This window comes from Loxodonta africana, chromosome 4, assembly GCF_030014295.1.
Source record: "Loxodonta africana isolate mLoxAfr1 chromosome 4, mLoxAfr1.hap2, whole genome shotgun sequence".
Classification (NCBI taxonomy): domain Eukaryota; kingdom Metazoa; phylum Chordata; class Mammalia; order Proboscidea; family Elephantidae; genus Loxodonta; species Loxodonta africana.
In genome coordinates this window covers 168,162,337-168,189,689 of record NC_087345.1, presented here as the reverse complement: position 1 = coordinate 168,189,689, position 27,353 = coordinate 168,162,337, and the positions used below count along the sequence as shown (strand labels likewise).

At 44.7% G+C, this 27,353-nt stretch overlaps 1 protein-coding gene across 1 annotated transcript in view; it reads right to left on the bottom strand.

Annotated features, from left to right (window-relative positions):
• Positions 1 to 12,439, bottom strand: part of GAD2 (glutamate decarboxylase 2) — an 82,978-nt gene extending 70,539 nt beyond the window's left edge. Inside the window, exons 1-7 of the mRNA XM_064284924.1 lie at positions 12,364 to 12,439; positions 11,650 to 11,709; positions 11,298 to 11,447; positions 10,161 to 10,394; positions 5,344 to 5,434; positions 4,691 to 4,803; positions 1,174 to 1,289 (exon numbers count right to left, since the gene is read on the bottom strand). Coding sequence (XP_064140994.1) covers positions 1,174 to 1,289; positions 4,691 to 4,803; positions 5,344 to 5,434; positions 10,161 to 10,394; positions 11,298 to 11,447; positions 11,650 to 11,709; positions 12,364 to 12,439 — 840 coding nt within the window. The remainder of the gene's footprint in view (positions 1 to 1,173; positions 1,290 to 4,690; positions 4,804 to 5,343; positions 5,435 to 10,160; positions 10,395 to 11,297; positions 11,448 to 11,649; positions 11,710 to 12,363) is intronic.
• Between the last annotated feature and the right edge of the window lie 14,914 nt (positions 12,440 to 27,353).

Here is a 27,353-nt window from a genome sequence, read left to right as displayed (position 1 = left end):
TAGAAGCTGAAAAGGCAAGGAAACAGATTCTCCCCTAGAGCCTCCAGAAGGAACCAAGGTCCTGCCTGACTATTTTCGACTTCTGACCTCCAGATTGTTCAGTGGTAGACCTGAGATCCACTATGGATCCCTGCTCCTCCTGACTGTGACCACCTTAGAGGAGGCCGGAGCCTCTCTATACGCCCCCTCTCTTCTCTCCCCTTCTCCAATTTCACCAGCAAACACAGGGCTTACTGATTTTCCATGAGGCAATTGGCTTACAGACCCTAGGCTACTTGCAGGCAGAGGCTCTGAATTACAGGCAGGCAATACTCATCTAGCACCTATCCAGGAACAGGTCTCTGGTTAGTCACAGGCACTACCGGGCAGGAGAGTTCTAAACTAAGATGCTGCTCAAACAGCTGCAGTGTGGCCTTGTGCGGTTGGCTGCTTTCCCCTGGCTTGTGAGAGAAAGCTGGTTTACCAGACCACCTGAAGTGGTTTAGCTCAATTTGCACGAACAGGGTGGGCCTGTTTTTTTTCAACGCCCAGGTGATAGTAAGGAGAAGTGCATGAATTTTCTGAAAGGCCACTGAAAGTAAGGACTATGCCATGGGGTTCAACAAGGAAGACCGGCGCTGTCAGCCTCCTGTCCAGCCAGTAGCCTGGAGTAGACTGGAGTCCATGTTCAGCTGGCCCAGGGACCAGACATGATAGACCCCAGTGCTATTTCTATACAAGGTAAAACTATGATCAAGTCAGCGAAAGCTTAACATTACATGTTTCAAGGCACCATGATCAGCTGACTGAATTTTCGAACAGAAAGATTACACCAAGAAAATACTCTGGAGTTTTGAGTTGTGCAGGCACAGAGTCAATGACTCAAAAAAGTTCAAGCCACTCTGTCCTCCCTCCTCCCCTCTCCCCAACACATATTATCACAGAGAAGTGAAGGGTAAACATTATGGATGTTGAAAAAATTCTGCTTTATCTTTCACTATCTTCCTAAATTTCAAAGAGACAAGGTAGATACCCCATCATACCAACCACTCAGCTGTTCTTCCCCCTCACTCTCTCCCAAGGTGTGTATTCCAGAAAGGGAATCTCTGGGGATAAAGCATGCCCAGATAGCTTTCCTTCATGGTGGGGATTAAAGAATACACTCTTAAATTTGGGAAGAATGGAAACACGTACATGTTCGGATGTGAAGGCAATGAGCCTGGGAACGGCGGCCATTCCTTTCTCCTTGACTTCTGGGAATGCCTTGAAGCGCGCAATCAGCATGGCGTACATGTTAGATATGGCTCCACCTAAAGTGCACAGCAATAGAGTTACCTTCCTGGTCATTATCCACATCATTTCACATGCAAGCAACATTCCTCATTTCTAGTGATCTCGAGCCCTCCTCAGACTCAAAGGCAAGAGCCAATAGAGTTCAGAGAAGGCAGATTGGGCCCAACCATAGCATGAATGCTGCCCCTCCAAACCCCGTTCCTTCACTAAGATAAATTGCAATAGATTCTGCTCCTTGCACTTGGATTGAGACAAATCAGTTGCCATTAATGGTGTGGGGTGTTACTCAACAGTCTTAGAGAAGGTAGGATAATGATCCAAACCCATCTCATCACACTCGCCTGTGAATTCCTCAAGAACATTCTTCCCTTTTGAAGACATCATTGAAATGTAACTGGAATGGTGAACAAAATCTTATTTTGCAATTATAGGGAAACACACAATTAAGGGAAATTTAAGCTTATATTGAATTAGGTTTTCTATGTCATCCTAAAATTGTCAGATTTCATACCATATGTTGAGTCTCACTTGACAAGCAAAAAGTGAGCTTTCCCCAGGGTTGTTGGGAAGCTGAGGATTTTTTTACCCAGGAAAAACACAGATTGTTATGAATACAAATGAATATGCTGGCATGGAAGGCATGAGACCAGGAAGCAAAACGATAGTCTATCTCCTCTTCCCATCCAAGGGGGACACCCCCAGGCCCTGCCATCATGTGGGTGCACTGAGCTTCCTTCCATTCTGGTGGCTGTGAACAGAAGGGTTCTCTGTGTCAAGGTCAGTGGGCCATGCAGAGCTGTGACCTTTGCCTCATTAGCCTGCCTGGTACAAAGCGGTAATCACCCAGGTCCTGAGCTCTGGCATTGGTTAGAACAAGGGCAATTCCTATCTCCTCTGGACCCCAAAGACATGGGACATGCAGAATCCAGGTCAGGACTGCTCTGAGCAGATGCCCTGCCTAAAGGCTGACTGTGTCAGAAATTGTTGGGCAAGGGATCAGCTTTTAAAGGAACTTTCACTCTAGCTCATGGCTAATCTTGGCACCACTGACATTTGGGGCTGGAAAATTCTTTGTTTTGGGGGGCTGTGCATGTCCTGTGCATTATAGGATATTTAGCAGCACCCCTGGGTTCTACCCACTAGGTGCCAGTGCCACCTCCCCCTGTCCCCCAAGTCCTGACAGTCAAAAATGTCTTTAGACATTGCTGAATTTCCCATGATTGAGAACCAATGCTCTAGCTGTTCTTCTCAGAAACGCTAGGGAAGAGGGGTGGGGGTGGGGTGGGGAAAGAAACAAGGGAAGACATACACAAAGAAAGTACACTGCACAGTGCAACTGCCCAAGAACCTTCCAGCCCACCTTTTCAAGCCAGCCCATCCTCTGTTTCAAGGCTCAGCAGCCCTGAGAGAAGCAAGCAGCTTCTGGGCCTCTAGATAAAGCATACTTGGCCGAGCTGAACTGCCAAAGAGGATTCTTTCTCCAGGCGTATGTTTTTCTGGGGCATGTGGGTCACCAGACAAAGCAGGTAACAGCCCTGTCAGCCCCCTTAGCCAAGGTTTCAGGGTCAGTGAGTGCACCTGTTTTCTCCCCACTCCTGGGAACCAGCAAAGGAGAGGCCAGGCTGCTCCCGGTTCCCTTAGAGGCAGCTCAGTCCCGCCACCAACCACATAAAAAGGAAGGAGAATAAAGGTAGCAATGATGTTGATCTCTGAACTCTACCTAATTCTTCATGAAAGCCACCTGAGAAGCCTCGGTTCTAGGCAACGATGACAAAGCCACCTTGACATGGGATGGTTGGTTCCCCAAAGGAAAACTAAATACTACATTCCCTACAAAATAAACCGGTTACTATTGAGTCATTTCTGACTCACGGTGACCCCATGTGTGTCAGAGTAGAACTGTGCTCCAGAAAGTTTTCAGTGGCTGATTTTTCGGAAGTAGATTGCCAGGCCTTTCTTCTGCTACAAAATAAAGGCTGGTTTAAATTCATCACAGCTGTGTTCAATGACTTAAAAAAAAAAAAAAAAAAAAGACTAACATTTCCATCCATTTAACTAACACTTTTCCCTTTAGCCCCTGAAAAATTATGCTATATCTTTAAAAACATAAAACAAAATAGTAGATCTGAGCTTGTAGGCAAACCTGCTTAATTGAAGCCCTGGCCTTGAGGCCACTGTTGCCTGTTCACCAGTTCTTCTTTCCCCCTTTTCCTTTATTCCCCTCGGTGTCCTCATCCTCTTTGTAGATTTGCTGAGAAGAGATCAAGACTTGGCTTTTGCTAAGGCTAGCATAGGTCCCTGGGTGATGCAAATATTTAAGTGCTGGACTACTAGCAGAAAGGTTGGTGGTTCCAACCCATCCAGAAGTGCCTTGGAAAAAAGGCTGGTGATCTCCACCTGAAAGATCACAGCCTTGAAAACCTTATGGAGCACATTTCTACTCTGATTGACATGCGGCTGCTGTGATTTGGAATCAACTCGCTGGCAACCAACAACAACAAGCCCGGCATAATGGCAGGCATGGCTCTGGCCTCTCCAGTGGGGTCAGTATCAGTGTTCTGAGCCCTGGGGGAACCTCCACTCCCTTCTGAGGGTCCCTCCCTCTTGCACTGCTTAGGTGATGGTCTGCAGACCAGGTTTCCTCGCCATGAGTCAGTGGCTTGCTCTTCCCATTCCCTTCCTAACTTCCATTTCCTCTCTGCATGAAACCCAGATGACACACAGACCCAGGATTCAAGGGCAGGGCTTTTTGTTTTGGGCTGGAAGAGATATAAACAATGGAGCTTAGAATGCAATGGTTAGTGACAAAAGGCAGCATGAAAAAGCTTAAATGGCATGATAAAGAAGAGAAGGAATGAGAAACCTCTTGAAGAAATCATTGCCCCCTTTTTTAGGTCTAGGAAATTCCCTCCTGAGACACCCTCTGGCCTCCTTGAAATCAGTGTAAATCAGCTTCTCTGCTTGTTATGTGAGAGTGGGAGATGGTGTCTGTGTTCTGTGAAATAGATCTGCTTTGTTATGCATCCTCGAACAGTGAACGCTTTATTAAATGATGACACCCTTTCCCTTTTGCTCATCCTGGGGAGAGCATCAGAGAGTGATGTTTCCCTTATTTGGAATCTTTATTGCTTTGTTCCACAGGATCCACACATCCTGCATACAGAACCACAGTAGAAGTCCCAGGGAAGTGTCATCTCTGATTACGCTCTTTATGAACATAAATTACTAAAGCACGGTGTGTTAGCTCGGAGGCGTGGCCAGTGGCCATACACACTTAATCACGCTCATTCTTTTGATTAACATAAAGCCTGTTTAACCTCAGCTGAAACGTTGACCAGATATTTAATCCTTCCTAGGTGCACGATGAGGCACTGCGTATCAGAAGAAAAACACGAAGAAAGGTTGAAATATCACATACCAGGAGAAAATATCCCGTCGCCGGAGCCCCCTGACCAGCCGATGATCTCTCTCATTTTCTTTAGTGTGACATATTCCAAAAGCACAAATACTGGAGCAATTTCATAGGTAAACCTGAAATGTAGTAATGGCCACATTTTATATATAAAAATCAAAGAAATAATCCACCATTTACAATATCTACAGAACCCTTTCAGCCGCTACATTCATAAACGTTACGATTGTAACATTCATCAGGCAGAAAATAATGTCTTCCAGAAGGCTTGCTTGATTTTCTGTATCCCTGCAGTCAAGAGCTTAAATTATTGGCAAACTGCACAAGGAGCGTTTATCATACTGAATAAATAAAGAACACCACAGAGTAATACCATTTAAAAATCTGGTCCCATTTCTCTTTCACATTATACACAGTTATAAATCCAAATGCCAAAAAAGGCCCTTTTGTGTTTTAAAATTTTTGGATAGATTTGATTGCCTGAAAGCTATTTCAAGACTATTTTCTATTAAGCTAGAACAAACACTCATATGCTTCTGAGGCTCATATTACTATTTTAGGGGCTACTTATAACAAGAGATTTTAACACAGGCGTTAAAGCCTACAGAATCACACTAATAACTATCCCGGATTACACAATAACACATTTAGCTACTTACATATTAGTATTTGCTGTTGATGTCAGCCAATCGGCTGCTAATCCAACCATATCCAATCCAGTGGAAAGTTGATTGAAATATCTGGGATGCCCTGAAAAAAATGGAACACCACATTCAGGATTGCATCCAGTGGAAAGAAATGCCTCTCAAACACATGATTTTTCTAGCTAAAAAGCTTTGACAGATCCTCCCAACACGGGAAATCCATATGCAGAAACACACACACACACACACGTGCATATATAAAAAAAGCATTTCCCTCTAACAAGAGACACTACTTTGGGTTTTGGTATCTCTTAAAGCACCATTTTCTTCAAACATACCCTATAAAAAATAACAAATGTGATTTGTAATTGGGACATCAGTTTATTTCCCACCATTCTTTCAATATATTTGCAAACTAAAAATGCTCCTGCAATCTAAAGCAACTCAGACAGGCCACTTTCTGTTTATACTCATGTTTCTAAAAACCCCTTTTTGTTGTAGTTGTTCTGATAATCAGTCCTACCATGACATCCGAGAGGCATGCCAACATTCATAACAATATCAGTGACAAATGGTTGATGATTACAAAAGACAGGGCAAAGATGAGAAAATAGGACACTCTGCTGAGTGACTTGCCCTGGATTCAGAAGGTGATGATTGTCTGAAGACGGCATGGATAAAGCCAATGCTTGTCAATTCCTCTCTGGGAGAACATCTGGATATAAACAAGAGAGCTCCCTCCTAGTCGCGATGTAAAATAAAGCTGAATACAGCCAACATCACTGTCTTGTCAGCATGATACATGAAGATATATTCAATGGACTCGTCGGTCCATTAGCAAAGCTTATCTAATTAACTTCTAGATTTTGCTAAAACTCTCTCAAGGGGGTTATCATCGGAATACTCTCAAGGCTATTATTTAAAATGTGATTACGAATATCTCATTAGAATTCTGTTTCCCTATTTTGTCTCATAAAAGCCTATCTATAATTTGGGGATTTGCTTAGCAACAAAAATTTGGGGGAGAGTAACAATTATGGAAATAGAATCTGATAAAAAAAAAATATCTGCCACTCACTGGACACCTGTCTAAAGCCTGGGGATGTGATAGTCCCTCATGGTCAGCATGGAAAAACAAGATAAAGGGAGGCAGTAGGGAAGCCAGGGACAAAAGTCAACACACAGTTATCTTCCAGACTGGAGTGTTCTCTTATCAGTCTCAGGCATGTGGCTAGAGAATCAGACACTGAGGAGAGATAGGAGCCGGGAGAGAGCACATTTTAAAAGGGCTTGGGATTGGTGCATCTCTTGTCCATTCTCCGTCACTGTTTTACCTCCCTATGGCCCTGCACAGTGCCCCTTCTATCCTTTTGCTCTTTTCCAGGCCCTCTGATGCTGACCCTGTCAGTTCACCCATCCTCCTCAAAAAGCAAAAAAGCCTTCCTGGCTGCTGCTGCCGCTGCCATCTGGAACAGCCCCCCACTCCTCTCTGCCTCATTGACTCCCCATTTCATTACAGCTCACTGCTGAAATCATAGCCACCTTCCCTCCCCATGCTCCTTCATTACTCTTTCCCTAAACCTTTTCTTAGAGTGGGGGAAATTAATAAGGATTAGCAGATCTATCCATTAATCTACTCTCCCAATCCATGTGAATTTCTGGATGAATCGCGTGTCTATTATCCCACGCTATTTAACTCTGTGGAAACTTTGGTATGAAAAACTTAAAATTGAGGGGGATTCCAAGGTGTGTGTTGTGACCCCAGAATATCCAAAGGCCAATCCACCCTATGACCACCTTTGGTACACTGTGCAGACAGTTGATGCTTCCGTTGCTTGCTCTCCCTTATTCCGTGTTTTTTATGACCTTGGTTGGCCATTTCACCTGACTCTTTCCTGCCTCAAAATTTTGGTTCACTGACAAGGATTTGTAAATATGGAAGATAGTCTGACGGGTTAGAGCAACATGCCCTCTTGATTTCCGCAGAAATATTCCTCTAATTACGTTTGCTCTCATTCTGTGACCCCTATAGGCTGTCTCATAGGGTTGCCCAGTGAATCCAGCCAAGGCTCAGTGAGAGAAAGGGCGTGAGAAACCTGCCTCAGAGTCTATGCAACCGAGTGTCCCAGCAGCCCTGGGCACTCAGCTACTGCCGCTGCTGCCCCCTGGGCCCCTGCGCTGAGAACACTGGCAGGCGGTGCTCAGGAACCTGGTGCCACACACACCCTCCCCAGCCAGCAGGACCTCAAGTCAGTCGTCAGATTGCAATGCAGGCAACTGCCCCGCCTCTGGAAAGCTCCCCACAGTTTAGCAAATGAGCCCTGAAGGATGCTCAGACTCTGCATATAACCGGTCCCAGGCAGGTGTGACCCTGGTGCCCACAGTTAGTTGGGGAGGGAGCAAAAGTTAGTCCAAAGTGCTCTTTATGTTCTGGCAAAACAGACACAAGAACGTCTGGTTCAATGGCACTCCAATTTCCTTTGTCTGATGGTTTGGTTTAAAGATTCAAGAAAACGTTAGCCCCTCTCTCCCCCTACCGAATCTGATATCCCCTGCAAATGCCAACTATTCCAGCATTCTATCCTCTCTGCTCGACAGCACTGGGTTATCCTCTCTGCAGTTTTTGGTTCCAACATTTCTTCCAGGGGTAATTTTAACAATACACAAAAACTTCATTTGAAGGCATTTTCCTGCTGCCTGCGCCTCACTCCCCTCTAAGCACGAAACCTAAGTGGAAATCAGGTTAAGGACTCTCAGCAGAAACCAAGAGATAACATGTATCTTATAAAAGAATCTCCGGAGAAACATTACATGCCTGAGGGTAGCAGCGATGGTAACTACTTTGACAGACTCTGAATAGCCCTGGTTGTCAAATGTAACAGTTATAGCATAAAAATCTATAAACGTCAGCTGAAAAGAGAAGGGGATTGCTGTTAATTCTCTGAAATGTCATTTTGGGGGAAAGGCCAGAAGTCTAAGCAAGGTATGAATAATATAGAAATATTGAATTCATATTGATATGCCTTGCTTAGAAAACCCAGCTTAATCAATCATATTTTTTATGTGAATTCAAATAAAATGCACTAAAGTTACACTTGACTAGCACTTAGTCTTACAAGCATTATGGCAAAATCTATGTATTGAATTGATACATCTTTTCCCGCCACTAAACGGAACATTGTTGGGCAGGACAATTACTTTCATTGACTTGTAATTCCCATTATCTTAACTCCTTAAATTGCATTTCAAACACCACCAGCTTTTAAAAATGGATACGTAAAACATGTCTGTAGATTCTTTTTAGTTTGGTAGCAATAAAAACAACAGGTAGCAATTTACTATTAGCATTTAAATATTCGGTTAGTGGAATGGGTCATGCAAAAATGAATTACCAGCGATGTTCAGGTTTGTACACACAGATACATGAAAAATTGGGGGAAAAATATTTTCATGCCTGGAATATACATCATGTTGGTTTCCCCGAGCATTAATAAAGGATATCTAATAAGCCTTCAAAAATCATACTCCACTGACTGAGTTTGATAAAAATCGCCTTGTTAAATGCCTTTTCCTATGTGTCTAGTTCTAAAACTATATAATCTCACAAAAGTGGATACGGATAATCAGGACACAGGCTTTCCAAGGCTTCTTCTATGTATACCTTTTGTCACTGTTGGCATAAAGGTGTAAAACAGCTCAAAGTTGCACGGTAAGCAGCCTTAAAACTTCTGTTATTGTTGATTAGAATGATACTAATTCATCAACAAAATTTTTACAATATAAACAGATCAAGTAACAATGGTAATTAAAGTTCATGGAATATTTTACATTTTTATTTGTCAGCAAATCTTTTAAAGGCTTCAAATCAATGTAAATCCACAAATTCTTTTTTTCTCCAGAAAGTCATTCATATTTATTTTTATTGCTCTGTGAATCACCATGCCAACATGTATTAGGATGATTAGAGACAACACAGAAGACAAGGGGAAAATCATGACTGGGGCAGAAATGAATAGCTGACTTTGTGTTGATGAAATGAAAGCAGAGAATGTGCCCAGACAAATGTTACACCAGGGGCTATAAAATGGATAGAGTATAAAGGATATTGTGAAAAACCAATATTCAGTCAACAAAATACATTTAAAAAATTGGCCCTAAGGAGATCCATTTTTTTTTCTTTTTGGTTTTATCTTACCTGCTCCGTGGCTGTAAAGGACACACAACATGTCTGAATCACTAAGCTAGTCTATGTGCGTCTTGTGTTTTCTTTTGGGTACACTTCTTTAAAAATAGAAGGCAACCAGGAATTCAAATTTGAAAGCTTGGGTTTTTGAGAAAATGTCAAAATATTATCCTTTTGTTTCAGTGATTACACAGGATAATTCGTCCTGTTTCTGACCTTTTCCAGGCCAAGGAAATCACCAGCGTGCACACGGTATTTGGGCTTTTGTTTGGGTCCTGCTTTTTGAGCTTTCATTTCCATACCTCCTTCCTGTCTTCATTTTGGGTCGTTTTTACTGGCCTCTGCTGAGAAACGGTCGCTTCTACACCAGTGGTTAATCTCCATAGCCAAATATGTGCAGTGTAAAACCTGACCATCTATACTTCATACTACAGCTAAAGTCTCTAATGTTACCAACTTCAGAAGCAGTCACACTATAGCAGAGGGCGCTTTTTGTTTTTAATCTTTCTAATGATGACTACTTTTTAAACAATGACTGAAAATAACTTTGCCATCCTGGCAAGTATCAGTAACTCCATAAAACACAAAACAGTTCTATAGAAAAAAATCCTAAATGAAAAAAGTTTTATTATTTCTGATTAGACAATACCTGTTTTAATTGCATATTTTAGAGTTGTTCGGCAATTCGTCAAAATTTCCTCCAAATTTTGTGGCTGGTCTGCTAATTCCCAATTATACTCTTGAAGAAGCTCATTAGGGTAATGGAAATCAATGACTTTGGTTGATCTATCGAAACTTTTCACCACATACTGAAGCAAAATGTCCATAACATCTTGCAGAAACGCCAAAGTGGGCCTTTCTCCATTGCAAGCTGGCAGCAAGTCTAAAGAATGGAATAAAAACACCGCATTTTAATTGCACTGTGGACATAATTCAGGCCCGATCTTGGTCTAGCAATTTGTCTCTGAACTAAGAAATTTCATGCACAAAAAAGCTTTGGAAATGCGGAGCATTTTCTTTAAAGCAAAGCATTTTTCAATGACAAAGGGCATAAATGAGAAAAATTACATCCCCCCAAATTAATTATTGCCTGTCAATTAATAACTTATTAAATTTTTTTTTTCTAAGACGACTGCCATTCATCTATTTCACAGGCGTTAGTCCTAAATGTCATTTCTCAGTAAATCATCCCGAAATGTTTCTGGGAATGTTTGAGGCATATCTTCGGCAAACCAGACAAAATGGAGCATGCAACATTAAGGTTCTCTGGCCCATTACGAAGACCGTTGTTTCCAAAGTCAATGTGTGTGTGCGCGCGCATGTTTGCGTGACTGATGGTTTAAGCACACAGGCGCAAAGCTTCGCGCGCAGGTCTCACACGAATGGAACTGTTCTGTGAAATAATTCTTGCCATCTAAAGACTCAGAAAATCCCAGCAATGCTGAATTCAGTGGCACGGGATCTGGAAACCGAGCCCCACAAGAGGCTTCAGCAACACTGGGGAGCCGACGTCCAGCACCGGCACGCATGGGCGCCTTGCTCAGCCGCAGCCCCTCGGGCCGCTTTTGGGGAAGAGCGCCGCGGCGCCACAGCCTCCTTGGAGCTCGGCGCCCAGGGCCGCGCAGGAGCCGGGGTCCGGGCTCGGAAGGATTTCAGCCTGAGATTTAAGCAGAGCCCGCCTGCGTCCGCCACCTCGCTCCTCGGGTCGAGTTTCCAGCGCCGGGTCCCACCGGGGCTGCGCCGGGCGGGGTAGCGGCGCGCCCCAGGCCCTGCCCGGCGCCTTTACCTGTTGCGTGCAGAAACGTATAGTTGACGTCCGCCTTGGGGCAGCTGCAGGGCTTCTGGTCACAGGCGCAGACTGCCTTCCGAGCGGCGGCCCGCGAGGGTTCGCTGCCACCGCTCTCCGCGGGCTTCTCTGCGTCTCCGTAGAGCAGGGCTGGGCAAGGACACCGAACGCGAGCTTTGGTTAGCCGCCCGCCCCGCACGGCTGCCTAGGCCCCTCCCGCCCCTAACAAAGAAACCCCGACTCCGCTGCGGAGGACACAGGAGGTGAGAAAGCAGCGTGGCCCCCGCAGGCTCCGCGGCGCCCGGCCTTGCTCGGCTCCCCCCTCCGCCTTTCCTGGGACTCGGGCACTCACCGCACAGCTTGTTTCCGATGCCGCCGGTGAACTTCTGGGCCACCTGGCACCAGGCTCTCGCTGGAGGCAGAGACAGGCAAGCAGACAGCGAGGCAGAAAGAGAATAGCAGACGGACGTGTGAAATTTTGTTCTATTTGAGCAACGTCAGTAAACCCTCGGTGGGGAAGGGACCGCCCGCCTCTAGCGTGACCGCCCGGGGCTCGGCTCGGCCGGCATGAGCCGAGTGTGCGCGGGGACCCTCGGTTCAGCGATTTGCGTTCTAAGGAGAAACCCACACCTTCCCTGTCTCGCTCGGGCGAGTTTCCTGGACACCGACGCTGTCCGCTTCCTCACAGACTCTCCTTTTAGACAAGCAGTCTCTCCCCTTCCCCATATTTCCTTTCTCCACCGCCACTATGTCCCTCCCTAGGGTTCACACACCAAGGTGGTAGTAGCGCCTTAAGCTCACGGAATTCGATGTCGGGGAGATACCGCCGTCTTTGGGTGGTTGTCACAGACTTCGGCATAAAGGACCCGAGTCTCTTTGGGTGTCTTCCCTGTGGACATGGGGCTGCGGGTGGGGTGGGGGCGTCAAGGACCAACCCCAAGAACAGGGATAAGCGTCCAAATAAGTTTCCAGCTGCAGGTGGAAAAACCTCCTTCGTCTTTTCTCTAGCCATGCAAACCTCAGTCCTCGCACAAAGCTCGCCTGCTGCACATCCCGGTTCTCCTACCTGTGCCAGGGTTCTCGGGATCCCCAGAGCCATCTTCGGACCCGAAGGACCAAAAGCCGGAGCCAGGAGATGCCATCGGCGCTGCGAGACTGGAGCAGGTCGCCTCTGAGTGCGAACTGCCTGCGAGCTGCCCTCGGCTCGGCCCCGCGCTTGCGCGCGTGCGTGTGGCTGGAGGAGGGCACCGAGCGGGTACTGGCACGATCGCGCAGCAGAGGGTGGGTGTCACACAGGGACAGGAAACGTGCGTGTCTGCGTGTGGTTGCGCGCGTGTGTGTGGTGGGGTTAGGGCTTAGAGACGTGGCAACGTTCTGGAAGCCGTGGAGGTGGGGGGTTAAATAGGGAAGGACATCGAGGGGTCCTTGCAGCCTGGAGGTGGGAAAGCGCTGAGCCACCAGAGAGAATTTGAGGAAAGGGAGCGCCGTAAAGCTGGGTGAGGGGGCGGCAGAGAAAAAACAAAAAAAGGGAGCGGGAGGGAGCTGAATCGTGAGATTGTGAGGCAAACGGTTTGCGCGAGTGGGTGGGAGGAGTACAGGCTGGCACGGGAAGCGAGTGTGAGGCCAGCCCCGGCAGGCCGGGGTGCGCTGTCCAGGGTGCTAACGTGGACGGCTGTTCGCCGGCCTCAGCGAGGGCCACAGTAGAGAGACCTTGGCAAGACTGGAAGGGTGGCCAAGACGAGCTTTATACGTGCATCGCTTGGCTTATTATTTGAGGTCTGGCTCTCGCTGCCGAGAAGGAGGCGCAAATGCGCCGGCTTCCTCCATGAGGGTGCTGAGGTCGCTGCGACCTGGAGAGCCTGGGTCACTGGGTTGGAATCAGCCGCCGTTCTGAGAGGGGACAGTGGGGGAAGGACATCTACGGCCCTGATAGGCTCATTTCAGCGACTAAGTAGAGCCTAATGCCTGCCTTCTGCGCCGCGCCATCCCTGGAGGCGCACCATTCGGGCATCAGCCGTCCAGCATCAGCCGTTTTGACTGACGGCTGGGGAGAAAGACTGCTGATTGAGGCAATTAAAATCCATGCTGGAGTCTATCATCGAGGACCCCGGGCTGGGGGAAAAAGAAAACGAATAGAAACTTATTGGAAGGGGTCGGGAGAGAGGCCAAAGGCAGCCGGGATGATGGCCCATGGAGGATGAATCCGGGTTATTTGGTGACCTCGGCCAAAGGAGGCGTGGAAGGGCCCACTGCTTATGTGTGACAGGAATCTGTGTGTGCGTGGGAGGCGTGCACAGGGTTCCCAGCTGAGCAAGCTGGGCTTTCCAGATCTGAGGCGCAAGGAAGGCACCGCCAGTTGGGCCCTCATTTTAGGGGGCCTCAAGCCAATCCTGCCTGCCCTTGCCCCCCTCCCCCCACTTACGGTATGCGGGAAGAAGGCAGATATTCACTATTTCTGGCTGCCTGGTGGAAAGGGGGAGAAAGTCAGAACCTCTCCTGACTCATGTCTGACAATTTCTTGTCTCTAAGAGCGGTTAAACAAAGGGAGGGTGCTTTCGGAATTTGGGGTCCAGTGGGTTCGCGTTGCTTCCTTGGCGTTCCAGACCAACGTCAAGCACACCTTGCAGCCCCTGGGCTCGCTGAGAGAGGACGAGGGTGACCCCGACGGGAAAGGGCTGCGACCAGCCTCCTGCGGCGCTGCCTGCCCGAGACTAGGACGAAAGCCTAGCACTTCCATTGTGTTCACAAGTCGTTCTTTCTCAGGCCTCCTGAACCACTCCCCTGAAGCTGCTGTCGAAGCACAGACCCGTGGATCCTCCAGTCTGTGCTCGACCCTCACTTAAAAGGGGCGTCATCCCGCCCGGCGTGACTGCTTGCCGGCGTAGGTCCTGTACCTCCGCGTATTTGGCAACCTGATCAGTTTTCTCCACAAAGCTTTGTCACCTTCCTACGCGCCGGAGCCAGGGGTAGGAGAGCTCGGAGGAGCCGTAGAAGCCGCGCGGAGTGAGCTCTGTCTAACACCCAGGCCAGCCTGCGGGCTCACGGTGGGCATACACTCCGGCCTCAGATCGGCTGCTCTTTTCAGCTCTCCCGGCTCCGAACCTCCACCCGACACAACTAACAACCCCAGGGGTGTGAAGACTTCCTGCTTCGGCCGTCTGCACCCTGGGCAGGGCAGTTGCACAGCTTTCGCCCTAGCAGCGCAGATCCAAGTCAGAGAGAGCTGTTCTTTGTTTAAATCCACACCAAACCCAGCAAGTGTTTCGCTTCAAGCCAGCAGCCTGGGTTTGCAGAGTCTTTCTGGCTATGGTTAAGCAGTCGAAAAGATAAAAGTTCTTAACAGCAAGAGTTTAAACACACACATACACAAAACCCCCAAGGAAGAAATGGATTAAAACATGAAGGTAGAAGTCCCAACACCCGAATATTATATATTTTTAATGCGGTGATGTAAAATGCTTCTGTTTAAACTCCATTAACTCCGGAGTTCTTTGAATCTAATCGTGGCATTTACATTTTTTATTTGAACACACCCTACTTCAGCCCCAGACAGATCTGATTTGTCTCTCCTTAACGCCGTCCCTCTTTCGACGGTAATTTGCTTTATAAAGACTTTCATTTCGCAAAAGAGCCCACTCCCCCCTCTCTACTGCTCGAGGTTGGAGATAACAAAAGAACTCTGGGAGGTAATAATTGCAGTCATTAGTTCACAAAGGAGGCAGCCACCAAAGGCGAAGAGGAGGCGGACCAGGGCTGGGGAAAAGCTTTCGAAGGCACTTCCTCGATTAAGGGGAGAGGGACCCAGGCTTCAGTGGCCGCCAGTCGAGACGGTTTCCTCGGATGCTCTTATTTCTTGTCGGTGGTTTGTTTACCTGGACATTGCGTCGCAGGCGAGATTAACAAAGAGCGCTTGCCACAATTATTCCCGTGTCCTTTCCGTGCTAAAATGTCGAACGGAGAGGAAAAGAGAGAGAAAGAAAAAGGAGAAAAACCAAAGAAATACAAAAGAAAAAAAAAAAAAGGAAAGCCAAGACACTGCACTCTTTCACTTCGCCTTTGCCACAGTTCATTCCTACTTTTTTTCAAAGCCGAGATTTTAGGGAAGATGCTTGTTGCCTCCCCATTCATAAATGAAGAGGCCGGGCTGCTAGGGCTCTGATCTGCGGCAACCACGCTGGACACCTGGATTGAAGGATGGTCCTGGCAGAGAAGGGGAGCTCGTTTTTTTTTTTTTTTTCCCCCGAGGGCCCCCGGGTGGTGGATGGACAGGTGGGTAGGGGCAGAGAAGGCCTGGCCAACCCCCCCCCCCACAGGCGCCTTCTCCCTCCCCTGTCTTAGATGACCCCTTGCTTCCATCAGTGCTTGGGTCAACCCCTGCCCCACGGCAGCCCTGCCATCAGTCTGCACCCCAGGGGTGATTCCTCCCTCCTGCTGCCAGGGGGCCACTGCACCAGTGGAGGGAAAGAGCCAGGTCCAGAGCGCACTTGGACTTGGGGCTCTGCCCCACCACAGAGGGAGATGTCCTTTTGGCTGAGCTGCCAGATGTCCACGTCCTCACTTGTAAAACAACGGGGTTCTATGAGTCACCTCTGGGGGCCTTTCAACCGCAACTTTGGGTCGGAGAGGTCACCTCCCATGGTCTGGCAGCAGCAAACATCATCGGCCGGCCGCTGTGCGTGCCCTCACTTGCTCCTCCAAGACTTGCCCAGAGTCTCCTGGTCCCAGCTGTGTGTGCAGGAGCTGAAGGCACCCACAGAATGGACAAGACTCTTTCCAGCCAGAACCCTTCTCCCACCGCATCACCATTCCTCACCAGCCCGCATAGACACGGAGGTTTTTAGTCCTTTCTAAGAGTTTAACCTGGGTTTTTAAAATAAGGTGCACTCAACTGAAGAATGTAGGCCCTCCCTCCCAATCTTAAATATACTTAAATTTGGAGCTGCGGCCCCAAATCTGCAGATTAGGCAAATCTAGAAACCTAACAGCTTAGTCCAGAATTTTGTACAGGAGGGGCCAATAGAAGCTAAACTGGCTGAGAAGGCAGAGCGTGTGTGTGAGAGGTTTGGGGCGTTTGGGGATTTGTCTGGGAGTCCCATTTGCACAGCAAGTACGTGTTTTCAGCTGGATTATATGTTTGTTTGGGGTGGCTGGGAGTGTTCAGTGATAGAGACCCCCTCCATCCCCTTCCTAGGCGCCACTAGCAGCACGGCCAGACACAAGGAGCCAGGCCACAAACCCCCCAAGCCACAGACTTTCCAAGGCACTTCTTTTATTTAGTAACTTTGATAACCAAGGAAGGGAAATGGAAGTTTGCATGACATTCGTCTTCAAGCCTCTCCCACCGGGCAATGTTCTTCCAGACACAATCCACCTGCGAGCATCCTGAGGGCCTGGGACAGCCCTTTCCAAGAAAGAAGAAGTCTTTGAGGTCAAATGAGAAGAGTGCTCAGCAAGAGCTCAGACACAGTCAGGCCCACGAAAGGATTCACAAACAAGTGAACAAAGGGATGCATTAGGGCATACAGGGAGGCCCCATCTTGCGGGCTGGTTAGAGTGCAGGGTGCGGGGGTGCAGGGAGGTGGGTTGGGGAGGTTTCCCAAGAGTTTCCAGTTCCCCTCTTTCAGGCCATGAAAGACCGGGCTGGGCACTCGGGGGTGAACGCAGCCAGGCAGTCCCGGCCTAGGTCAGGGCCCTGGCTTCAGTGCCTCATGGTGCCAGCACCTGAGGGAATCCACTTTGGCCTCTGCAGCCTGGCAGGCGTGGGGCACATTCGTGGGCAGTGGCCACCAAGCAGCCGTCCTACCACTGCTGGACGAGGTGCCTGCGCTGGGGGGTTTTGCGTAGGAGTCTTCTGTAGTCGTAGGGGTTGGCTCCCGGCCCGCTCCCCTCCTGCTCGGGGCACTCTGCAGCCCAGCACCTGCCAGGGAGACCCACGGCCTGAGCGTCAGCAGCGCCACCATGCGAGGCTCACCCCCACCTACCCTGAGTTAAAAACCAAAAAACCAAACCCAGTGCCGTCGAGTCGGTTCTGACTCATTTTCCCCACACCTTCCACCAACCCACCTGAGACATAAAAACAAGACATGATCAAAATGTCAGGATGACGGCCAAATGTATCTGGGATCATGTCTCATCAGGTTTTCAAAACTGAGAGGAGGAACAGAGAGGGCTTGGGCTTACATTTCTCCAGGTGACTTTGTGTAAGCTTTGGGAGTGCAGTTCAGAAAGGTAAGCTTCAGTTGGTTTCAGATAATTTACAATCAATAAACACTTATTTTTTAGCATCTCTATTTTTTTTTTTTTTTAACACATTCTGGTCAAAAAAGAAAACTCAAGATGGGTAAATACACATCCATCATTTTGCATTTTAGAAACTGCTCCAACATGTCTTAAAAACAAACAAACAAAAAGTTCCCTCTGTCCCCAATCTGACCAGCCATTCTATTGGAGAGGCAGGCACAGTTCATTCCTGAAAGCATGTTCAATGAGTTTGCTGGGCCAACCTTCCTCAACCCCAGTGCATAACAAACCCTGCTAGTGCTTACCTTTAGACCTTGCAGCTTGCCTGGGGGAGTAGGCTGCTCCTTTGAAATGCAGCTATATTGACTGATTTATTCATTCTTTCATTCATCGTGTAGCCCTAACTAAGTGCCAGCCACCAATTTAGGTGATAGGTGAGTAAAAGTAGCTTCTCTCATGGGCTTTAAAATCTAGTGTGGGAGAGGATTATAATGAGCTTTACAGGTGGTGGTAGGTGCTATACAGAAAAATACAGCAGGGTGATGGTGCCTGCAAGCTATTTCATAAAGGATGGTTGGGACAGGCCTCTTGGATAAGGTGAGACTTGAATGAAGGAAGGGGTGAGCCATGCAACTCTCTTGGGGGAAAGGTCCTGAGACTAGAGTGTGCATATTGTATTTAAGGAATGGCAGGGGAGCCAATGTGGCTGGACTGGAGTGAGCAAAGGGGAGAATAGCAGATAATTTAGATAATTTGAGATCATAGCAAGGATTTATATCTTACTTAGAGGAAACATTGTAGGGCTCTGAGCAGAACTCTCCTGTATAGAGCTTTGTAGTCAGACTAGAACATTTCTAAGCTCGAACATGTTGCAGTTCTTTATCACAAGATGGATGAATACATCTTTGTTATAGATTGAATTGTGTTCCCCCCCCAAATGTTATAAATCTTAACTCCTGATCCCACTGCGGAACAGAGGTGTATTTTGTTATGAATGAGGCATATTAGTGTACGGTGTGTCTTCAATCAATCACTACTGAGATATAAAAAGAGCAGATTAGGCACAGAAGAAGCAAGCAGGAATGGGGAAAAGATAGATGCCAGGTGGAGATCTCCAAGGAATGCCGAGAAGGAAGGATTTTCCCTAAAGTGGAGAGAGCCTTTCCCTAGAGTCAGCGCCCTGAACTTGGACTTCTGCCTCTCTAAACTGTGAGAGAACAAATTTCTGTTAGTTAAAACCACCCACTTTTGGTGTTTCTGTTACAGAAGCACTAAGAAACTAAAACAATCATTCGGGAGACAAGGGACAGAAATCATAGTTCAGGTAGATTCTGGTAAAGTAAATAAAGGTGATAATAACCACCATTTAAAGAACATCTTAAATGATGAAGATAAAAGACTACAGCCTTCAGTGTGGATTACACCTCAACACAAAACAAAAATCCTCACAACTGGACTAATAAACATCATGATTAATGGAGAAAAGATGGAAGTTGTCAAGGATTTCATTTTATGTTGGTGCCACAATCAAAGCCCATGGAAGCAGCAGTCAAGAAATCAAAGGAGCGTTAGGCAAATCTACGCAAAAGACCACTTTAAAATGTTAAAAAGCAAAGATGTCACTTTAAGGACTAAGGTGTGCCTGATCTAAGCCTTGGTGTTTTCAGTCTCCTCTTATGCATGCAAAAGCTGCATGAGGAATAAGAAAGACAGAAGAAGAATTGATGCCTTTGAATCATGATGTTGGCAAAGAATAACTGAATAAACCATGGACTGCCAGAAGAGCAAATAAATCTATCTTGCAAGAAGTACAGCCAGAATGCTCTCAAGAAGTGAGGATGACAAGATTTCATCTCACATACTTTGGACATGTTATCAGGAAGGACCAGTACCTGGAGAAGGACATCATGCTTGGTAAAGTAGAGGCTGAGCAAAAAAGGGGAAGACCCTCAACAAGATGGATTGGCTGCAACAATAGGCTCAAACATAGCAATGACTGTGAAGATGGCACAGGACTGGGCAGTATTTCATTCTGCTGTACAGAGGGTATAGGGTCACTATGAGTTGGAACTGACTCAACGGGACCTAACAAAACAATAACAAGGAATACTTCCTATATGCCCTTTCATGACCTAATTTTTTTTGCTTAAATTTTTTGTTGATAATTTTTTTTTCATTAATGGAATGCATGATGAAACATTGAGTGTGTCTGGAATGAGTGTGTCCATCTGGACTCCAGAGGTAGGAATGGTGAGATACGTATGTCCTTCTGAAATTTATGGCTGCATATGTTCTGCTGGACTCTGGGGCAGGGGGTAGGATTGGTGGAATCCATGTGTCCCATTGAACTCTGGGACACAAATGTCCCCATGGACTCATGTGCAGGCTGTTGGTCCACATATGCCCTACAGGATGCACCAACTCATACAATATCCTGTAAAAATAGTAATTTGTGGCACACGAACTTCTTCTGCTTCAAACTATTATACAGGTCCCCTCATGCATGATGGCTGCACATACTGTTAGTGGGAAAGCAGCTTCCCAATAAATCTGAGAGGCAGAAATTGTAGGTGGGACATATATGTCCTGCTGGTCATGAAAGGGTTTTAAGTGCCTCACATACATCATTTCATTTAATCTTTACGACCACATGGTAGTCAGTTATCATTAAATTCTTTTCCAGATGTGGAAACTGAGGCTTAGAGAGGTCAAGCAGCACAAACAAGATCACTCAACTGTCTGACTCTAAAACCTCTTTGTTAACCACCATGTCACACCGTACAAGAGGCCAGTGTGGAGGTACAAGGTGCCTTAGGCAGAGAGCATGTTTGCTTAGAATTTTTGATCAATAGGTTCATTGCCTGTCATTGCTCCCTTTTCTTGTATACCGTTTCTGTTTTACTATGTACCCTCAATCTCAAAACTTCACAAAGATTTGTTAGGGAAAGAAAAAAAAATCCCAAAGTAGTAAGTAAGCTACAAATGGTTTAAATTACTTACTGTCAAACAAAGTCTGTGGCAAGGTGAGAAATCAAATGCAAAACACTTATTTCTATGTGAACTTTTGTACAAATATTTTTTGGTCTGACATCACTGGTTCTGAAAAATTATATAGCATAAAAACCAATAAGGGATTAAAATTACATTGACTAGAGCTTGAATACAGATTTTGGATATGGTTTACTGCTTATAATTAAGATGACCATACCATTTTTCATCCAACTTGGGGTAAATAAAGGGGAATGCTATTAATCATTATGCCACGAAGTATAAACTGTGAGTGCCCTGGGCAATTCAGGATGTCCGATTACCCTATCATAATACTTATGATTTTACTTTCAAACAACATATCATTCATAAGATGAAACATTCAATACAAATTTGTCATCAATCCACACAGAAAATGAAATATCTTAAATAATGGAATTGCAAATATATTGAAAATGTTACACTTTAAAGCATAGTTTATTACCTTCCATCAGCCTTAAAACATTGATTCTGGAGTTCTCTTTGTGGTCTTTGTTCTTTAAAACTAGGGTTACATTCCTTTGGTCCAGAATGACTGGGTGAAAATTCCTTATAATAGAAATCTTCCAAATCTAATAATTTTCCCTCACTGTAAATAAAGACATAAACACACCATAACATCAATCTAATTTTTTACTTACTTAAAGTTATGCTTTTTTTCTTCTTTTAAAATAAAAAAAAAAAAAAAGATAACACATACATATTAGCACAAATGGAAGAAGTCTTGAAATGTGCAAAAAACAGTAGGTACTATAAATAAAAAGAAAAACAACACTCTCATTTCTTACCTTGAAGAGGGCATTAGCTGCTGGAGAAGGTTTGCCTGGTTCTTTGCCATTCAACTTGACACAAAACAAGTAGTCAGTGATTACAATGTTCCTGTTTAACCAGACTAGATCAGGGTTCACAATTAACCCCTGAGGCCAGAATCAGAAAATCTGAGCTTTATGCACAAATGCACAACATTTCCAAATTTTACTGGTCATCAGTACATTGATGCACACAAGGTTTATGACTTCAACTTACTTCCGTTGCAGCTAACCTTCTGTCCTCCCCCTATGTCTTGATCTTCAGGAGATTAATTTCCGTGCTAGAGTTTAATTCCTGTGCATGATGTACAAACAAGGGTGTGTCCTTCAGCCACTTCTAATTCTTGGATCTATTCAGGTTACAGTTCTAGTCTTTGTGGTGTTCAGTATGATGTGAACATTTAGGTCTGGAAAACCACCTTGATACACAGTGCTTCTAGGAGAAAATGTTTTTTTTTTTTTTGTTACAGGTACTAATTTATAAATGAACTGTCAGAATGCCACCAAATCACAAATTGGGAACTCTGTGTACACACATACTTAGTAGGACAACTCTTGTTTTTTATTAGCACTGTCTGGAAATTGGTTAACATGAGTATTAATTAAAATAGTGGCATAGTATTGAAATAGTAAAGTACTGATGAACTGAAATGTTCCAAGAAAAGGAAAATATTGTGAATTCACTTTGATCAACTGGAGAAAACTCTGATCTAAACCATGAAGAAGATGACGAGAGCTTCAGCAATAGCAGTAGCAGCAACCAAAGACAGAGCGGTGAACGTACTTCGCCCACATTGTCTCACTTATCTCAAAACAACTCCAAAAGGTAAATATTGCCAGTTCTCTTTCACAGATGCAGAAACTGAGGCTCAGAGAAATAGAACTTGCCAATAGTCATATTACCTGCAAGTGGAGGGCCCAGGCCTGTGAAGTTCAAAATTCGTGTTCTCTACTCAGCATACCAACTTTCTTAATTCAGACAGAAATGTAACCTTTGATACTCTATTACTTTTTTTTATTTTTCAGTTGCTTTATACTCATTTTTTTAAAATAATTTTTATTGTGCTTTAAGTGGAAGTTTACAAATCAAGTCAGTCTGTCACATACAAGCTTATATACACCTTACTACATACTCCCATTTACTCTCCCCCAATGTATACTCATATTTTTATTATAAAATAACATTTCAAAAATAAGCTGCCATTCTCAGTACAAATTTTTATAATAATTAAATCCTGGCACCAGAATTGTAGAAGGTACCGGAGGTTAGTTTTATTGTGTCCTGATCTGAGCCCAAGAAAGGCCTGAGATGCTGATTATTTGAATAAAGATGTGACATGAGAAGTTTTCTTGCAATTTAACCATTTTGTTAAAAAAAGGACATGTGTCATGCACAAAGCATTCTTGTACATGAAGGTTTTACTACCATACCATCAAAATGCTTCTTAAAAAGTTGCATAATCAAAATATTATTCAAATCCCACCCATCATTTCAGACGCTACCATAGCAGAATCTGAGGTGTGGGAATCGTTCTGCAGTTTTTTGTAAACTGAAGTATATTACACCCCAGGTACTGCGATTTACAGTGTGACGTGAGTTGACGCAAACATTATCTTCCCAACAAATCCATAAAAATGATACAAAGGAAGGCTTACCATGTGTTGAAAGACAAAAAGCAAAAAGGAGTTTTTTTTTTTTTTTTTAACAACAAAAATTATGGGAAAAGGAGTTTGAGGAAAGAAAGTTCACAAGCATGGGCATGTACACACTGCCCAAGCCAAACAGTATCTATGGACCAACGAGGGCAGATTCTATATTGACAGAGTCCAATTCACTCAACAAATATTTGAGTTCTCAGTATATGCTCAGCGCTGTGCTTAACAAGACCCAAACCAAACTCGTTGCCGTCGAGTTGATTCTGACTCATAGTGACCCTATAGGATAGAGTAGAACTGCCCCACAGCGCTTCCAAGGAGCACCTGGTGGATTTGAACTGCCAACCTTCTGGTAAGCAGCCATGGTTCTTAACCACTATGCCACCAGCACTGTGCTTAGGTCAATGTATTTCTAATAGGCAAGGTTCTTATGTTGTTGTTGTTGTTAGGTGCTGTCGACTCAGTTCCGACTCATAGCGACCCTATGCACAACAGAACGAAACACTGCCCAGTCCTGAGCCATCCTTAAAATCATTGTTATATTTGAGCTCACTGTTGCAGCCACTGTGTCAATCTACCTTGCTGAGGGTCTTCCTCTTTTCTACTGACCCTGTACTCTGCCAAGAATGATGTCCTTCTCCAGGAACTAATCCCTCCTGACAACATGCCCAAAGTATGTAAGACACAGTCTCGCTATCCTTGCCTCTAAGGAGCATTCTGGCTGTACTTCTAAGACAGATTTGTTTGTCCTTGTGGCAGTCCATGGTATGTTCAATATTCTTTGCCAACACCACAATTCAAAGGCGTCAACTCTTCTTCCGTCTTCCTTATTCATTGTCCAGCTTTCACATTCGTATGATGCGATTGAAAACACCATGGCTTGGGTCAGGCGCACCTTAGTCTTCAGGGTGACATCTTTGCTCTTCAATGCTTTGAAGAGGTCCTTTGCAGTAGATTTACCCAATGCAATGTGTCTTTTGATTTCTTGACTGCTGCTTCCATGGCTGTTGATTGTGGATCCAAGTAAAATGAAATCCTTGACAACTTCAATCTTTTCTCCGTTTACTGTGATGTTGCTCATTGGTCCTTTTGTGAGGATTTTTGTTTTCTTTATGTTGATGTGTAATCCATACTGAAGGCCGTGGTCTTTAATCTTCATTAGTAAGTGCTTCAAGTCCTCTTTACTTTCAGCAAGCAAGGTTGTGTCATCTGCATAACGCAGGTTGTTAATGAGTCTTCCTCCAATCCTGATGCCCCGTTCTTCTTCATATAGTCCAGCTTCTCGGATTATTTTGTTCAGCATACAGATTGAATAGGTATGGTGAAAGAATACAACTCTGACGCACACCTTTCCTGACTTTAAATCAATCAGTATTCCCTTGTTCTGTCTGAACAACTGCCTCTTGATCCATGTAAAGTTTCCTCAAGAGCACAATTAAGTGTTCCGGAATTCCCATTCTTCGCAGTGTTATCCATAGTTTGTTCTGATCCACACAGTCAAATGCCTTTGCATAGTCAATAAAACACAGGCAAACATCCTTCTGGTATTCTCTGCTTTCACCCAGGATCCATCTGACATCTGCAATGATATCCCTGGTACCACGTCCTCTTCTGAAACCAGCCTGAATTTCTGGCAATTCCCTGTTGATATACTGCTGCAGCCGTTTTTGAATGATCTTCAGCAAAATTTTGCTTGCGTATGATATTAATGATATTGTTCTATAATTTCCACAATTGGTTGGATCACCTTTCTTGGGAATAGGCATAAATATGGATCTCTTCCAGTCAGTTGGCCAGGAAGCCGTCTTCCGTATTTCTTGGCATAGATGAGTGAGCACCTCCAGCGCTGCATCTGTTTGTTGAAACATCTCAATTGATATTCCATCAATTCCTGGAGCCTTATTTTTCGCCAATGCCTTCAGAGCAGCTTGGATTTCTTCCTTCAGTACCATCGGCCCCTGATCATATGCCACCTCTTGAAATGGTTGAATATCGACTAATTCTTATAAATTACATAAAAAACCAAAACCAAACCCAGTGCCGTTGAGTCGATTTTGGCTCATAGTGACCCTATAGGACAGAGTAGAACTGCCCAACAGAGTTTCCCAGGAGCACCTGGCGGATTCGAACTGCTGAACCTTTGGTTAGCAGCCATAGCACTTAACCACTATGCCACCAGGGTTTTAAATTATATATAAACTATATACTTATAATATAAATGTATTGAGAGTACTTTACTTTCCAAGTCTATCCACATAAACTAGGTGATTTTTAAAGTCAGATTTTAAACACATAGTCTTATACTTTGGTTTGAACAAGGCAACTTACTGGAATCTAATAATAAGGATTACCTGTCTTTCCTTGGTTTTCGTCTTTCTTCTTGGATTGACTTCTAAAAGGAATAGAAGAATTTAAAAAATGTAATTGATATAGTATTATAATCTTAATATATAAAAACATGTATTCTTATAAAGAGCCATGTTATAGATAAGCAAGTGGGTACAGTATTTTAAAAATCTAAAGAAATATAACATTGTGAAGAATGGGAATTCCAGAACACTTACTGTGCTCATGAGGAACCTTTACATAGACCAAGAGGCAGTTGTTCGGACAGAACAGGGGGATACTGATTGGTTTAAAGTCAGGAAAGGTGTGTGTCAGGGTTGTATTCTTTCACTATACCTACTAAATCTGTATGCTGAGCAGATAATACGAGAAGTTGGACTATATGAAGAAGAACGGGGCATCAGGATTGGAGGAAGACTCATTAACAACCTGCATTATGCAGAGGACACAACCTTGCTTGCTGAAAGTAAAGAGGATTTGAAGCACTTACTAATGAAGATCAAAGACCACAGCCTTCGGTATGGATTGCACCTCATCATAAAGAAAACAAAAAATCCTCACAACTGGACCAATGAACAACATCATGACAAATAGAGAAAAGACTGAAGTTGTCAAGGATTTCATTTTACTTGGATCCACAATCAACAGCCATGGAAGCAGCAGTCAAGAAATCAAAAGGTGCATTGCATTGGGTAAATCTACTGCAAAGGACCTCTTTAAAGCGTTGAAGAGCAAAGATGTCACCCTGAAGACTAAGGTGCGCCTGACCCAAGCCATGGTATTTTCAATCACATCATGTGCATGTGAAAGCTGGACAATGAATAAGGAAGACGGAAGAAGAGTTGACGCCTTTGAATTGTGGTGTTGGCAAAGAATACTGAATATACCATGGACTGCCAAAAGAACAAACAAATCTGTCTTAGAAGTACAGCCAGAATGCTCCTTAAAGGCAAGGATGGCGAGACTGTGTCTTACATACTTTGGGCATGTTGTCAGGAGGGATCAGTCCCTGAAGAAGGACATCACGCTTGGCAGAGTACAGGGTCAGCAGAAGAGAGGAAGACCTTCAACAAGGTGGATTGACACAGTGGCTGCAACAGTGAGCTCAAGCATAGCAGCGATTTTAAGGATGGCCCAGGACCGGGTAGTGTTTGTTCTGTTGTGCATAGGGTCGCTGTGAGTCGGAACTGAATCAATGGCACCTAACAACAACAACAACAAAGACATATAACGTATTTTGTACTAATTTTGAATTTGTGATTATTTGTATTGGGTATAAAGAAAATTAATCTTTGTATTCCATATGAAAAAAGAGCTTACCACACAATGACCAGTATAAACAAGATTACATAAGGTCTATTTACTTACAAATGGGAACAAAATGTAAGAATTTCTGGGAAACTCATCTCCCTAGGACAAATGCAATTGTGATTTAAGCAGGTTAACTGCACTGTATGATTTCTTGTTTACACGTCATCCTTGTCTTTGGTTAAAAGCAGATGGGTGGCTACCGAGGGCAGGTGCAACAGTCCACAAAGAAAATGAAAATATGACTTCATAAACTTACAGGAGCTTATTCATAGCTTAAACGTAGAGTAGCAGGCAGAGGCAATATACATGTTCAATTGAAAACTGTTTTCACAGTTGAGAACTTTATCTATCAAGGCACAAATTACAACAAAGAAACAAATATATTTTAATTTGTACTTCAATTCAAACACCAACAAAATGGTACTTCATTTTATCTTACATGAAAAGCAATACTGCTTACAAGAGAAAATAAAACTGTCCTTTGTATTTTAGCATTAGCAATGTGCTTCACACTCTATTCATATATTTATGCACTGCAAGAGCACATATGTCTTTTAGGCTGAGAAAACACATACCCTGCTCAGCTAGGACAAGATGAATAAATTATAATTTTGCAAATCCTAATGCAGATATCAAGTTGGCTAACACTATAAAAGTGCAAGATAAA